The 14,607-nt window shown below is 43.8% G+C and overlaps 1 protein-coding gene across 2 annotated transcripts in view; it reads right to left on the bottom strand.

The window, feature by feature from the left end:
• Positions 1–14,607, bottom strand: part of LCP1 (lymphocyte cytosolic protein 1) — a 174,792-nt gene that overhangs the window by 63,292 nt on the left and 96,893 nt on the right. For both annotated transcript variants that reach the window (XM_029602887.1, XM_029602888.1), the window contains 3 exons: positions 11,798–11,879; positions 6,255–6,420; positions 1,969–2,111 (listed from right to left, as the gene is read on the bottom strand). In XM_029602887.1, the coding sequence (XP_029458747.1) occupies positions 1,969–2,111; positions 6,255–6,420; positions 11,798–11,879 (391 nt within the window). The remainder of the gene's footprint in view (positions 1–1,968; positions 2,112–6,254; positions 6,421–11,797; positions 11,880–14,607) is intronic.

The raw sequence follows: 14,607 nt of genomic DNA, 5'->3' as shown, positions 1-14,607 counted from the left end.
ACTGGATATTTGTTCTTCTTTTTTTCTCCCTTTAAACACTTTGAGGTAGATTTTAAAAGTGTTGCTCATGCAAAAATCCCACATACAGGCATATGTGTGCCCTGTGTGAGTAACGCAAATTTTAAAAAGCTGCAAAGTACGTGAATATATTCCTGTGTGCGTGCCAAAAATAAGATGGCGGAAAATAAGCAGGGAACGAGCGGAGTATGGGTGTCCTGGGGAGAGGCCAACACTTATGTGCGTAACTTCGCATTTTAAAACCGAAGACTGCGACACACTTCAGCTTGTTTGCCGCATAACTTTACTGTGTTACAGATGAGGAACAAGTCTGTAGATCTCGAGATTTAGGGCTTCAGGACAGGATGAGGAGACTAGGTCCACTGGGGAGCATATAGGATGAAGAACCAGAGGGGTCTTAAAGACCATGATATTAACTGGGCAAACTGGTGGACTAATTGTAAAAACTGGGATGACCCTTGCTTGAGAATGTTTTAAAATCTACTTACATATGCACGTAAAAGCCAGCAAAGTCCTATGAAAGATACGTAAAGTACGTATGCTCAAGCTATCTCTTAAAATTAGGTGCATACTTATGCATGGTAGGTGTATTTTAAAACATATGCGCACACGATTTAAAATTGTAGCACATCTCCACTTGTGTGCCAATATGTGCATGTATGGGTGTGCGCATGCCTGTTTAAAAATTAAACTGATAATGTATTATTTTGGCAAAATATGCACAGATTTTGTCATAACAAAATTTCCTGAATCTAAATCTGAGAAAAGCACCAGTGGTATCTCTCTCTCTCTTTCAAGCTCTTTCCCCCTCTGGTGCTTTTCCCATGCCATGACAGTGGTAGAGGAGGTACAACAGATAAAAGCGCTGCTCTCTTAAGCATGTTATCTGTGGGAATTATGCTGCGATTGAATTATGAGCCAGTTGCAATGAGCTGCGCTATCTTGGGGGGTAGGATACTGGATGTTTGCCCTGATTTCCCCTACTTCACTCCCCCACCCCAGGATGACCCTGCATTTGAGTCCTGGCACCTTACTTCCTGGAAAAAAAAGCACTGGTCACTTCTAATCTAAAACCACAAATGAAACAACAAATAATCAGCCGGCGCTCCGAGGCGATGCTCGCTCTCCCAACGCGCACCCAGGTCACTCTTCAGGGCGTGCGATCAAGCATTTAAATGAGAGCCCGCGGTAAAAGGAGGTGCTAGGGACACTAGTGCGTCCCTAGCACCTCCTTTTTGACAGAAGCAGCAGCTGCTAGCGAGTTTGACAGCCGACACTCAATTTTACCGGCATTGGTTCTTAAACTCGCTGACAGTCACAGGTTCAGAAAACGGATGCCGGCTAAATTGAGCGTCCGTCTTCAGACCTGCGGGTCAATTTTTAATTTTCTTTTTTCTTTTTTCTTTAATTTTTAATTTTTTTTAAATTTTGGGGCCTCTAACTTAATATCGCTATGAAATTAAGTCGGAGGGTGTACAGAAAAGCAGTTTTTTCTGCTTTTCTGTACACTTTCCCGGTGCCGGCAGAAATTAAAATGTGCGGCTTGGCTGCACATTTTACTTTCTGTATGGTGCGGGAATAACTAACATGCCCATCAACATGCATTTGCATGTTGTGGGCGCTATTAGTTTCGGGGGGGGGGGGGGTTAGTCGCGTGTTTTCGACGCGCTATTACCCCTTACTGTATAAGGGGTAAAACTAGCGCGTCGAAAACGCACGGCCAATCACGGGCTAACAGTGCGCTCCACCGGAGCACACTGTACTGTATCAGCCTGTATGTTATTTCCCTGTACTTTGCAAATGAGAGCACATCCCTAATTTTGATTTCTATTCAAACTACCCCTTACATTTGGGTTGATATGTTTCAGCAGAATATATACCTTAGTTGAAATGCTGCCTAATTTGCTTTTAAAGTTACTTTGCTGTGGATAAATGGTGACATTTCTGTACCTTGATGTCAGAGCTGAAGTTGTTGATCTTGTTGTAGCCCGCATTCTCCAGGTGATAGTTGGCCCACCTCAGCAGCAATTCCTCTGGAGACAGCTTCATCAGGTCTTCCAGGCTTTCGCCTTCTCGCAAGAGCGCAATTAGAGCTGAGAGAGAGCACACTCTATTGAATGCTCAGTGAATTTCAATTATAAATGTCTCTCGTCATACCTTTTTTGTAACTCAGAGGCTGATATTCAGCACCACTTAACCGGATAAGTGGTGACTTATCTGGCGGAGTCGCGGTGGCTGAATATCTGGCTCCATTCAGCAGTTGGCTCTTATCCGGATAGGTACTTAACCGAATAACTATTTATCTAGCTAAGTGGTGGGTAGGAAATGGGCATTTCTGGGAGGAGTTACATATCTGGTTAATTTAGCCAGATAAATGCTGATAAATTAACTGGATAAGTTAGACCTGCTCAATACCAGGTTTAAAATTAGCCAGATAAGATTTATCTGGCTAACTAGCGATTTATTCAGGGATATTCAGTAGCGTTGCCGTGCTGCTGAATATCCTTTTTTAGTTAGCCAGTTAAGTCTTATCCGATTACTTAGATGGATTCTTTAGAATATCTACCATTCAGTGACTTAGAATTGAACTTAAATACTTTTCCCCCTCTGCAACAAGGAACGGAATGCAACTTGAAATATTCCTTAAAATCTTTCTTTTGTTGGTTAAAAAGGAATGCAAATGCCAGAGGTTCCTTTGAAAGTCAATAGAAAGGTCATTCATGCTTACTGGTGATGATTATTACCATCTCTCATCCTAACAGGGGTTTCCTTTTGGCTGGAGGCCAGTGCTGTATTATTTAATTGGGCAAAAGAGACACCAAGTGGACATTACTGGACAGGAGAAGATACTAAAATTTATTATAAGTAACTTCCCATGAAAAGCCATTTTAATTCAAAAAGGCCTATTGTAAATTTTTGCATCAGAGCTTGAAGGGAGCCAATGAGGGGCAAGGGATGAAATACTAATGAGCTTTTTAAATTAAGTATTAAAGTTAATGATGTGTTTGTTTAAAGAAAGAGAAGAAAGAAAGAAAGAAGAAGAGATAGCCATGAGGTGAGACCTTTTATTTTGAAAGTTGGCCACATATCAACTTTCTGCAGGAAGTTTGTTATTTAGGGGCTGCCATATTCAGCCAGCTGGAAAAAGCATAGACTCTTTGTTGTTTTTAAGTAATTGAAATTAAGTAATTAAGTGATTTTTTTTCTTGTTAGATATAGATAAACTTTGTTTCGCTTATTTTCCAGTTAGTTTCACAGTCGTAGAATAGCTGCTTACACACTATGATGTGAAATTTCAAAGCTTTACGTATGTAAAAATTAGCATCTGTGTGCATAAGTAGCCTGTGCATGCATAACTGCTATTTTATAAACATCAAAAGCATGTGCATACTTTTAAGTTTCACATCACATCACATCACATCACATCTCTCGTTATACCTTTTTTGTAACTCAGAGGCTGATATTCAGCAAAATATATATATGCAAAAACAAAAAGGTGGTGTAGGGGATTTTGAGATGGAGCCAACAGTTACCCACATAAATTGCAATTTTATAAGAGACGGTATATATTTGGAAACTTACTTGCAGAATTCTACAGTTGCTAATTATCTTGCATAATCAAACTTGTTTATTGTATATTACTGGCTGGGTGGAAGATCTGGGTGAACTTGGGGGAATTCAGGCTAAGAACCAGGAGGGTCTCTATGATCTGGAGAAGGAGTGGATGAACTGGTAGAGGAATTGGAAAACTGGTACTTTCAATTACAAGTGCATGTTATAAAATATACAGACTTCTGCATGTAAATTGAGTTTTATGAGAGTAATTCTTACTTTATTTTTGCACATGCTGAGGTAGATTTTAAAAACATACGCGCGCGCGAACAAAAGTACACCAGATTTTATAAGATACGCGCGTAGCCACGCGTATCTTATAAAATCCGGGGTCGGTGCGCGCAAGGCTGCGCAAAATTGGCAACCTGCGCGCGCCGAGCCGTGCAGCCTGCCTCTCTATTCTTAAAAATCACGCAAATCCCTCTGAGGCCGCTCCGATTTCGGAGTGGCCTCAGAGGGAACTTTCCTTCCGCGTCCCCCCACCTTCCCCTCCCTTCCCCTATCTACCCCACCCCCCAGCCCTACCTAAATCTCCCCCCTTACCTTTGTTGGGCAAGTTACGCCTGCTTGAAGCAGGCGTAACTTGCGCACGCCGCCCCGGCATCCCCTGGCACAGGCCGCAGTGCTGGGGGACTCGGGACCACCCTCCCGGCCTGCCCCCGAACCGTCGCCACGCCCCCGGACCCACCCCGGACCGCCCCTGCTCCGGACACGCCCCTCCCGCCCCTTTTACGAAGCCCCGGGACTTACGCGCCTCCCGGGGCTTTGCGCGCACCGGCAGCCTATGCCCTGTGCACATAAATCCGGGAGGATTTACGCGCACAGGGGTTTTAAAATCTACCCCAAAATATATGTGCATACATTTTTTTTTAATTAGTAGCAAATGTACGTGGGTTCATGTGCCATATACATGCGTAAATGTGTCCACACTGAGTTGTTTGAAACTTATCCTCTGTTAGTATTAGACTAATTTAGTTGCAGAAGATTTGCGTGATTTTATTTAGAATAGAGAGAATATTCTCTCAACTCAGCCAACGTATAATTTAAGATCTGCTCAGAAAGGTCTTTTGTATATTCTCTTCGTGAAGCAGGCAAGCCTTATGTCCACTAGAGAATGATCTTTTTCTATAGCTACTCCAACATTCTGGAACTCATTGCCACAGGCTTTGCATCAGGAAGAATGTTTTAAGATGGTTAAAACAAATTTGAAAACATAGGGGTAGATTTTCAAAGGGTTACACGCGTAACCCTTAAAAAAAACCCCGGGAATTATGAATTCTTGAACTGATCTGAGACATAGGGCAGGGTACTGGTTTGATGTTCTAACTTACAAAAACAATGCTTTTCTTAATTTTTTAATACAAATTTTTTTTACTATAATACAATGTGAGTTTGTTTCCTATAGAATATAAGAATCCTAATGTGTTACGTAAACATACATGCACTGATTTTATATGCATTGCTTGTAAAAGTAGTACATTGTGAGGGTAATTTTCAAAGGAAAATGTAAATGTAACGTACTATTGTAGCAATTTCCAAAAGCAAATATACCCACATTAAGGGCCAGATTGTAAAAACAGCGCGAGGGTGTAGATTTGTTCGTTCAACCTGGCACAAACAAGTCTACACCTGATTTTATAACATGTGCATGGAGCCGCGCGCATGTTATAAAATCCGGGGTCGGCGCACGCAAAGGGTTGCACACTTGTGCACCTTGCGCACGCCGAGCCCTAGGGGAGCCCCGATGGCTTTCCCCGTTCCCTCCAAGGCCGCTCCAAAATCGGAGTGGCCTCGGAGGGAACTTTCCTTCCGCCCCCCCCACCTTTCCCTCCCTTCGCCTATCTAACCTGCCCCCGAGCCCTAACTAAAACCCCCTCTTGACCTTTATCTCGAAAGTTACGCCTGTCTTTGGGCAGGCGTAACTTGAGCGCGCCGGCCAGCTGCCGGCGCGCCATCCCTCAGCACAGCGGCTGTGCCGGAGGCCTCGGTCCTGCCCCCGGCATGCCCCTGGGCTGGTGCCCCGCCCACGGCCCCACCCCCGGAACGCCCCTTTTTGCAAGCCCTGGGACATACACGGAATAGGCAAAATAGGCTCGCCACGCGCAGGGGCAGATTTTCTCGGGTTACGCGCGCAGCCTTTGAAAATCTGCCCCTCAGTGCACTTAACATGGGTAAAACCAATTCATAATTCAACAGCATATATAGTAGCAATTTCCAAAGGCTTTTGAAAATTGTTACAGTATGTGCTACTGAATTGTCAATAGGTTTTACTTAATCTTTGAAAAATTACTCTTCCTTTGAAAATTACCCCCTGTGTGTTTTATTTTGTATTTACTTTCTGTTCCAGACTCTCGCCTTCCCTGGGAGAACCTTTAGTTGGGTGGGTGTACTACACATGCTTATTCTAAATCACACAGCTGAGAGGTGGCGTTATTTATGTCACCCTTCCCATAAGTGAAGAGGGTTTACATTTGGATACGCTATGACCATGAAGTTACTTTGCAAAGGAAGGAGTAAGTTCCCTGGATGTTTTCCCTTATTTTAAATTCACTGGTGAACATGTGAGAAAGGCAATACATGCCATTAAATGCATGAAAAGATCTTTCATTGGAAGAGTGCCTTACCTTCATTTCTGCTGAGCTCTATGTCGGCAAACAAGCCAATTTTGATAACTTGCCACAGAAGGCCCAAGACCAAGTATGGTTTTCCCTCTTTCAGGTCCTCAGCACCAATGTTAACGACATGGCACCCGATGGCAGAGGCAGAGTTCAAAGCCAAATTCAAATTTTCCTGTCAAAGAGACCCCAAGTAAGAAAGACGCATGTATTGTAATGTGAAATGTGCAGGGAAATTGATCTAGTTTCAGGTCTGGATGATGGGTTCAGAATGATTCAAGTTATGGGGAAAAGCTGCTACTTGCTACTAGTTCTAACCTAGCAAATTGCTGATGAAAAAGACACTACAGTGCAACCAAGTGCATTAAAATAAACTATCTAAACCAGTCAAAGGATAAATCTGGCCAAGATGGAATTAACACTGTCATCTCTGTGCCAGTGTAACCAAATGGCTCCACATTCACTAGGACATTGCTGTCTAGAGATGTGCATACTTCATCAAAATAGGTTCACCAAACCATGAAATATTTTGAAGTTCCACTGAATTGCTTCAACAAAGTTTTCCAAATAAATTTTTTTCAGATTTTACAATAATTCATGGTGGATTTGGTCAAATTGTTGATTTGGTTGGGATTTCTTTGAAATACCATATCACATTTTTTGGATTTCCTCCAATAGGTCTGAGAGGAAAAAATCAAAACATTTTTTTGAATTTTAAAAAACAGGTTGAAATTCACCTGGGTTTTTTGTTTTTTTTTTTACTTCAGCATTTCTCTGTTGCTGACCCTCATTTCCAAGAGTAATTCTCAGGAATTTAACTTAGTGTTGTCCTGTTCTGCATTTAAGACAATCAGTTACAACTACAATCAATGCTACAACTAAGCTAGAAGCTGCAAAAAACAGATTTGGCAAAAAAAAAAAAAAAGTTCTGGTGTACAAGGGCCCTACTGATGTTCCCTAGTCACCAACATCTCCAGTTGTTTATTCCAGCAAGAGATTGATTTTAGACAGGAGCTGAAGTTTCGGACAGGAGGACTCATTTTCCTGCACCTCTCCATCCTACCAATTTAGGGGGTCATTTTTTATAGCTTTCGCATGCGATAGCTAGATCGAGACAGAGTCGGCACCGGAAGGGGAAGAGTCGGGGGCGGCACTGGGGTGGACACGGCGAAGACATCGCTGACAGCGAAAAGGTAAGGCCCCTTATTGCTGCCTGTAACGCGCCCAATAGCACCACCTTTCACGGTGGCACTATTGGTTTACGAAAGCCAGCTGCGATGTGCGATGGCACCGCGGTGGTGCGATCGCTGCCGGCTTTCGCAGGTCCGCCCCCCGCCTCGCCCCCCCCCCTTTCCCCCCGGTACCGCGCGATTCACTAAGGCCTGCGATTTTAGAAAATCCAGGCCTTAGTCATGAAAATAATACTTCAATACAGTTGATATAGAGGTATGACGATAAAAACGTAGATTTAGTTACTTCTATGTGCGTTTGATATTGGACAGTGTTTATTATTAGAGTGAGACCTTTCACTGGATCTCAGTTTATGATCTAATTTTATTGGTACGCTAAATTCAGAGTAACAATAACTCCCTGATTCCATTGAGGACTTCATTATTTTTACTGCAGATTTGGCAAATGAATAGAACTTGATTGTAAACTTGGGATCTATCCACTGAAGAGCTGAATGAGGGTTATGCTGTAGGAGGCATACATTTTTAAACAATTTAAACATATTACTTATATTTATTCAATTCCTCATGCACCTCTCTGTAGGTACTAATACAAGTATTGCTTCATGTATTTTGAAGATAGATTTGCCAATGATACCATGTAGCTCACTAAATAATGGTATGCCCATATGGGTCGGTCCAGGCTGTAACTAGAAGGTCTGAGGAAAGATTCAGAGAGTTTTGAAAGGGTATTCAGAGAAAGCAGGGTATGACATAAATTAGCGGCAAACTGACCACATGCCGCAAGGGAAAATCAAAGATCCAGGATTAAAGTACACCAGTGTCCTGTAAGGAAGGTCTAATGTCTGAGAGTCAGAGATGAGGAGGCTGAGGTATCTGTAGAGAGGTTAGTAAGAAGAAAGTTGTCTGAACCTCATATGTTCCACCCGGTAGAATAACTGGCAAAGGCTGGAGTGCTAGAAAAGAACTTGGAATGCTGGAGGGATTATTGTAAGACTAAACCAAGGTCTGGGCAAAAACCCAAGGAGAACCTGGAGAGCTTCGGTAGGGAAAATGGATGTTGGGAAAGTATCCTGCTAGGAATCTGATACTTCCTGTGGGTATGGAAGGGCGAGCTACTGTGATTACTGCACAGTGTTTGAATGGAACTCCTGTTTGAAGAATGGTGAAGTGACTACTAAACCCTGCTTGTACCTGACTTTGAAGAATGCTGTTTGTGCTTGAAGCCAAATAATGCTGTAAGCTGCCTCAAGCATCATTTGGGAAGGTAGGGTAAAAATCCAAAAATTATTATTATTAAATCTTGGTTAATGGATTTTCTTAATAAGGCAGCCAAGCTGGGAACAACTGTGTAGTCTGCATTTTTGGAGCAGAATAGCAGCATTGCCCTGATGTTATAATCTGGTGTGGTTGTGGACCCTGGATCGTAGTGAGAGCTGACTCCACCCATAAGAAGGAGCCCTGTGGGGACTCACCACGATAGGTATGGTCTCAGCTGAGACGGACACAGTTAATAATGAGACTTTATTAGACTGGAATGTAGTTGAAGTATCCACCGAGTGGGAATAAAGACACAGTCCAGAGTAGTAGTGTGGCTCAGTAATGATATCCCCGGTAGTGCCTTGGGGTACGTCAGGGAACTCTTTCTCCCACAAATACTTCTCAGGGGTAGATCTGGTAGTGGCCCGCAGCGCGGGGTACACCGAGAATCAACACAGATGAAAATAGCGACGTGCAGTAGGTCAGCAGAGCAGAGTAGAAGAGGTTACTCACTCCGATATGTAGAAGTAGGTATGCTGAGGTGAGCACGGTAGTGGCCCAAGGCACGGGGTACACCGAAGCTTCCATCAGCAAGATGGTAGCAATGAGTAGCATACTCACAAGGCTGAACAAGGCTGGGTCCCAATCTGAGTAGATGGTAGGGGTGTGCATTCATTTTCGACGTATTGGCAATCTGCAACATATATGTCCCTATTTGTTGTATTCATGGGGTCACGAAACGTATGACAAACCCCCACGAATACAACGTATCTAACGAATAAACCCCCCACCCTCCTGAGCCCCCAAGACTTGCCAAAAGTCCCTGGTGGTGCAGCGGGGGTTCTGGAGCCATATCCTGAACTCGAGCCTTCGGCTGCCAGTATTCAAAATGGCGCCGATAGCCTTTGCCCTTATTATGTCACAGGGGCTACCGGTGCCATTGGTCGGCCCCTGTCACATGGTAGGAGCACAAGATGGCACCAGCCGTCCATTGCTCCTACCATGTGACAGGGGCCGACCAATGGCACCGGTAGCCCCTGTGATATAGTGAGGGCAAAGGCTATCGGTGCCATTTTGAATACCAGCAGCCGACAGTCTGAGTGCAGAAGATCGTGCCAGGACCCCCGCTGGACCATCAGGGACTTTTGGTAAGTCTTGGGGGGGGGGCAGGAGGGTGGGAGGTTGTAGTTAACTAAATTTAAAGGGTTGGGATGGGGTTTTTTTGGGGAAACGAATACATATGTAACTAATGAACGGATCGGGGTCCTCCAAGAACGGATGCAATGGATTTGGCTTCCCACGAATAGGAATATCGAATTGGACAAATCCATCCCTGCTGCACATCCCTATGGCTTCTCCAGGCAGGAAGGCCCTCTGAGGAGCGGCTAGCCAGAACGCAACAAGGCCCCCGAAGAGAGGGTACCTAAAGCGTTCAAGGTCCAGAGTGCAGGAACAAGTTCAGAGTAGCGAATAGCGAAGCATCTCCGATAGTGGAATTCAGCAGGAAGGAAGTCCTTGCTAACTCGTAGGAAGCAAAGTCCGAATGGCTTAAATACACTGGCGGGTGACGTCATGCGGAGGGGACGCTCCTGAGGTTCCCACCATGACATGGTTAAGAGAGGGCCTGGCGCGCGCGCGTGCCCTAGGTAATCCCTGATTCAAGATGGCCGTCAGGATTGCCCACGCTGTCCCGGGGACACCGGGGAAGGCGGCGTTTGCAGGCGGAGACTGCCAATCTTTCTAGAATCGCTGGTGCAGGGAAAAAAAGAGGTGAGCATCAGAGGTCGCAGCCGTCTGCGACCGATGGGCGCAACACCTGAGGAGTGTGGAATTTATTCTTCATTGACACCCATGGTCCACAATAACAGCTGCGTAATCAGATGCACTGTGAATCCACATGGCCATTTCAGGGACCCTGATACACAAAGAGGTGAATTTTAAAAGACTCGCACGTGCTGAGCGGATTTAAAAAATCACTGAGACGTGCATATTTCCCGCAGTGCACGCATCATGAAATTTTTCAAAAAGGGGCCGGGCATGGGGTTTTGGGGGCATGAAACTAAGATGTGCGCTTAAATACTGACGCAACCCGGTGTGTCCCCTGCCGCGCAACTTCTCTTCTGCTATGGATGCTGGATAAGATAAGATTGAAAGAAAACAAGGCAGATCTGCGGGATTTTAAGGGTCAGGGCTAATTGGGGTGGGGGATGAAGGCTATCAAACCAGGGGGGTTGGAGGACCTATCTCTTAACTGGACAAGCTGGTAAAACTGGGAATGGTGTCATCATGCACCTCGTTTAAAATTCCCTGATTTATGCAATAGGAGCAGGATTTACGCACACATATGTGTGCCCACTTAAAATTTGACACACATGTGCGTGCGGCCAGGCTTTTTTATAACACACTCGCATATGCACGCATTTGTTATAAAACGGCTGCGTACCTGGGCGCGGCCAATATATGCGCACAAATGTGCACACGCGTGCCAGTTTGAAAGTTACCATCCCTGGCTACATGTGCAACCACAGCTTTCTCTTTCAGTAGTGATGTCAGGTATATCATAGTTTATTTCTTTTCTAAACCATTGATTACAACTGATTATTTACGAAGGGTCATAGAGAGAAATAGGGCAATATCAATACTTGTAGCCAAGGAAACAGGCTCAACCACTGGTGGTACTTTTTTTTTTTTTCGACCCAGAACCAGGGCTGGGTTATGGTGCCATGAGACCAGGAATTATTTGTCTTTATATTTTATATTCCCTCCCAACCTACTCTAGTCAATGGCAGTCCACAGCCGGGGGCCATGCACCAGGCCTCTATCTGAAACCCTGCAATCATGGGCCCTAAATCCAATCATTAGGTGTTGTCATTACACAGAGACGATTATTCCCTCCCCCTCCTCCCTTACCCCAGGAGCTAGGATACCTGAACTAAGAATTAGACCCAACATTGCCACTGGGCCAATGGGTTGGCTCATAATACCTCGTTTTCAATTATGTTTGCTTTTTGTAATTATGATTGCTTGAGCTACTTATGTGAATGCTACCTCTACGTCTCTCTACAGATGACGGAAAATAAGAATAATGTAATATTTCAATACCTGGATGGTGAACGGAGTGAGCTTCTTTTTGTTGATGGCTCTTTCATCAATGGTGTCTGCCACTGAAAGGTTGATCATTTTACTGGAAATTAAGATAATGAAAAAGGTTGGAATAGTTTTTTAGCCTCAATATCCCTACAATAAGTTATGCTGCTTGTTTTGTAAAGTGATTCTCGATTGTATAGATTTGAATTAAAGTGTCTGCCTTGACATTATTTTTATGACTATTATTATTATTAGGTTCATTTTAAAGGCTCATGTGGCACTTACACAATGAATGCCACATTAACTCATAAATGGGGAAAACTGCAACTTTTTTTTTTCATTTATATTTTATTGAATTTTCAAAAATTATAACATTACATTATAAATGAAATACAGGTATCATAGGTAGACATTTTTCATCAAGAATGTGAGTTAAACATTACCAATATCTTCAAACCTAAACCTGTTTTTATTTACTGGTAAATACGAGCTAGTCAGGAAAATAAGCGGAATTTAAACTATAAAAAAATCTACACTACAAGAAACAGAGTTTACACTGGGTAATATTACTTGCTTCTAACCATTTCCTGTGGTTCCTGGGGTGTGAGAGCTTAAAAACTTTTGAAGTTGAGTCACCTCATAAAAAACATATTTATGATTTAAATGATATATTTCTCATCTACATGGGAATTTGAGAAACATTCTAGCTTCAATTGCTTCTACAGCTGGTCTAACATTCAAAAAACGTTTCCTTCTTAACTGGGTTGACCTGGCCAGGTCAACCCAGAATACTGCAACTTTATTTTGCCTACAGAATAAGGGTCCATTGCTAATACAATAGTTACAGCCAAAAATAACCCAGAAGCTTACCTCAACTATATAATGGTGAGAAACCCCCACCCCCCAGAAAATGTCTATTTTATACGTTCTTTCTCTGATAGTCTTCTCCGCGTCTTCTTTAGACAGCTGAAAGTTAACGCACCATTCACACTAGCTGTCTGTGAATGTACAGTATTTTTCTATTATATGGACTCTTTATTATCTTAACCCTCTTCCCACTTTCATCCCAGTTTAATTGTTGGAATTTCAATGCTTTGGGTTTTTTTTTTTATTTTCCAGAGGGGAATGGGAATAAGTTGCTACATGTTTCTCTGCTCCATGGACTGACATGCTAAAGATATTGAGAACTAGAGAGACCCTATGCCCCCATCATCTCCCAGGAAGTTTAAAACACGCACTTTTTAAACATCAAGGGGTCCCATCCTCAGTAAGCCGGTTAGTGGACAAGTTATCCGGCTACAGTTAGCCAGATAACTTGTCCCATATGTTCAGCGGGATAAATGCCCCAGAGAAAATAAGCAGCCTAAAGATATCCAGCTACATATACTGTATGTTTGAATATAGCCGGATAGGTTTTTGTTATCTGGCCTTGTGTGGCCAGATAACACACTGCTTAACCAGATATCTTTAAAAGATATCTGCTGAGCAGCGCTGTCATTACCCAACAAAACAAAGCAGAGACTAAAGGGCAGCCAATCCCCTCATCGCCCCCCTCTTCGAAGCGTGAATGCAAAGCCTTGTCAGGCCCTAGTCTTCTAACCCCATCCCCCTCTCCCCAAACCTTTCTAAAGCTGGCATTGTGTGCTGGACCCCGGTCCCCAGTCTCGTTTGTGAAACACACCGATTGGCTGCCTCTCCATCTTCCCCCACCCACAACAAAGAATCCTGGCACCTGCCCCTCCCCCATCCTGGCTGAGATCTTTTTCATCTGTGCTGGGAGCAAGGGACCCTCTGCCCTGTTCCCAGCGCCTCCAGCGCTGCTCTGACACGTGGCAGCGCTGGAAGCGTTACCTTTCGTTGATGTGTATGCGTCTAGTGCTGCTTTTGAATATGGACCTCCAAATTACTACTTTCATAGGGCGCTCAAGAAGTGACCAAACTCAACATAGTATGTATATATCAGGGCCAATGTTCCCTGTAAGCTGTTGTGTGTGTGCACACAGGTCATGAAACACAAGAAAAGGAAACTAGAATGCTGTTTCAAAGAACATGACACACAAATTTGTACACTACATTACACATGACAACCTTTTTATTGTGCACACATCCCACAAAATATTAGCGGGAACATTGATCAGAGTCTAGCTGGTCTTGAATCAACAACCCTTAGATCTGCTGGCAGGGACACAACTTCAGGTGTTTGGGGGTTCTTCCAACAGGCTTATCATACTTCTATCTTTGTTTCTGCCTCTACCTAGCTGCCAGACTGTTGGATGAGCACTAACTGGCTGTGGCTGGGATGTATCCTTAGCAGTGAGGACAGAATAACTGGGCAGACTGGATGGGTCAATTGGTCTTTTTCTACTGTCATCCATTCTATTCCTATATTTCAGTTATGTCCGTGTGCCGCAGCCTTGTATCCTTTCTGTGCTTTGGGCACAATTCTATGTTGCATGCATGGAAAGGTATGTGCTATTTCTGTGTTACCTGAGAAGTATCTGTCATGAAGCTTATTTTTATTTTTTTGGCCCAGCAGTTTTTTCCTTCTCCTTCAGACTTCCAGTGCAATCAAAATCAGCCTTTATTGGGCTACAGCATCATGACTCTTCATTTGTTACTACCCACGGTTTTTCCTTCATTTTATAACCCCACATCTAGCCCCGCCATAGTCAGGAACCATAGACCGCAGCTCCTTCTGAAACTAGGTAGGTGCACACGCCAAGTCTGGCCAGTAGGGTTTACTAAGCATAGTCAAGCCTATTCTAAAAAAACCCCAACTTGACCCGACCATCCCATCCAACTACCGACCCATCTCGAATCTACCG

The sequence above is a fragment of the Rhinatrema bivittatum genome, chromosome 5 (genome assembly GCF_901001135.1).
Source record: "Rhinatrema bivittatum chromosome 5, aRhiBiv1.1, whole genome shotgun sequence".
NCBI classification, from domain to species: Eukaryota; Metazoa; Chordata; class Amphibia; order Gymnophiona; family Rhinatrematidae; genus Rhinatrema; species Rhinatrema bivittatum.
This window is presented reverse-complemented; position numbering and strand designations above follow the sequence as displayed.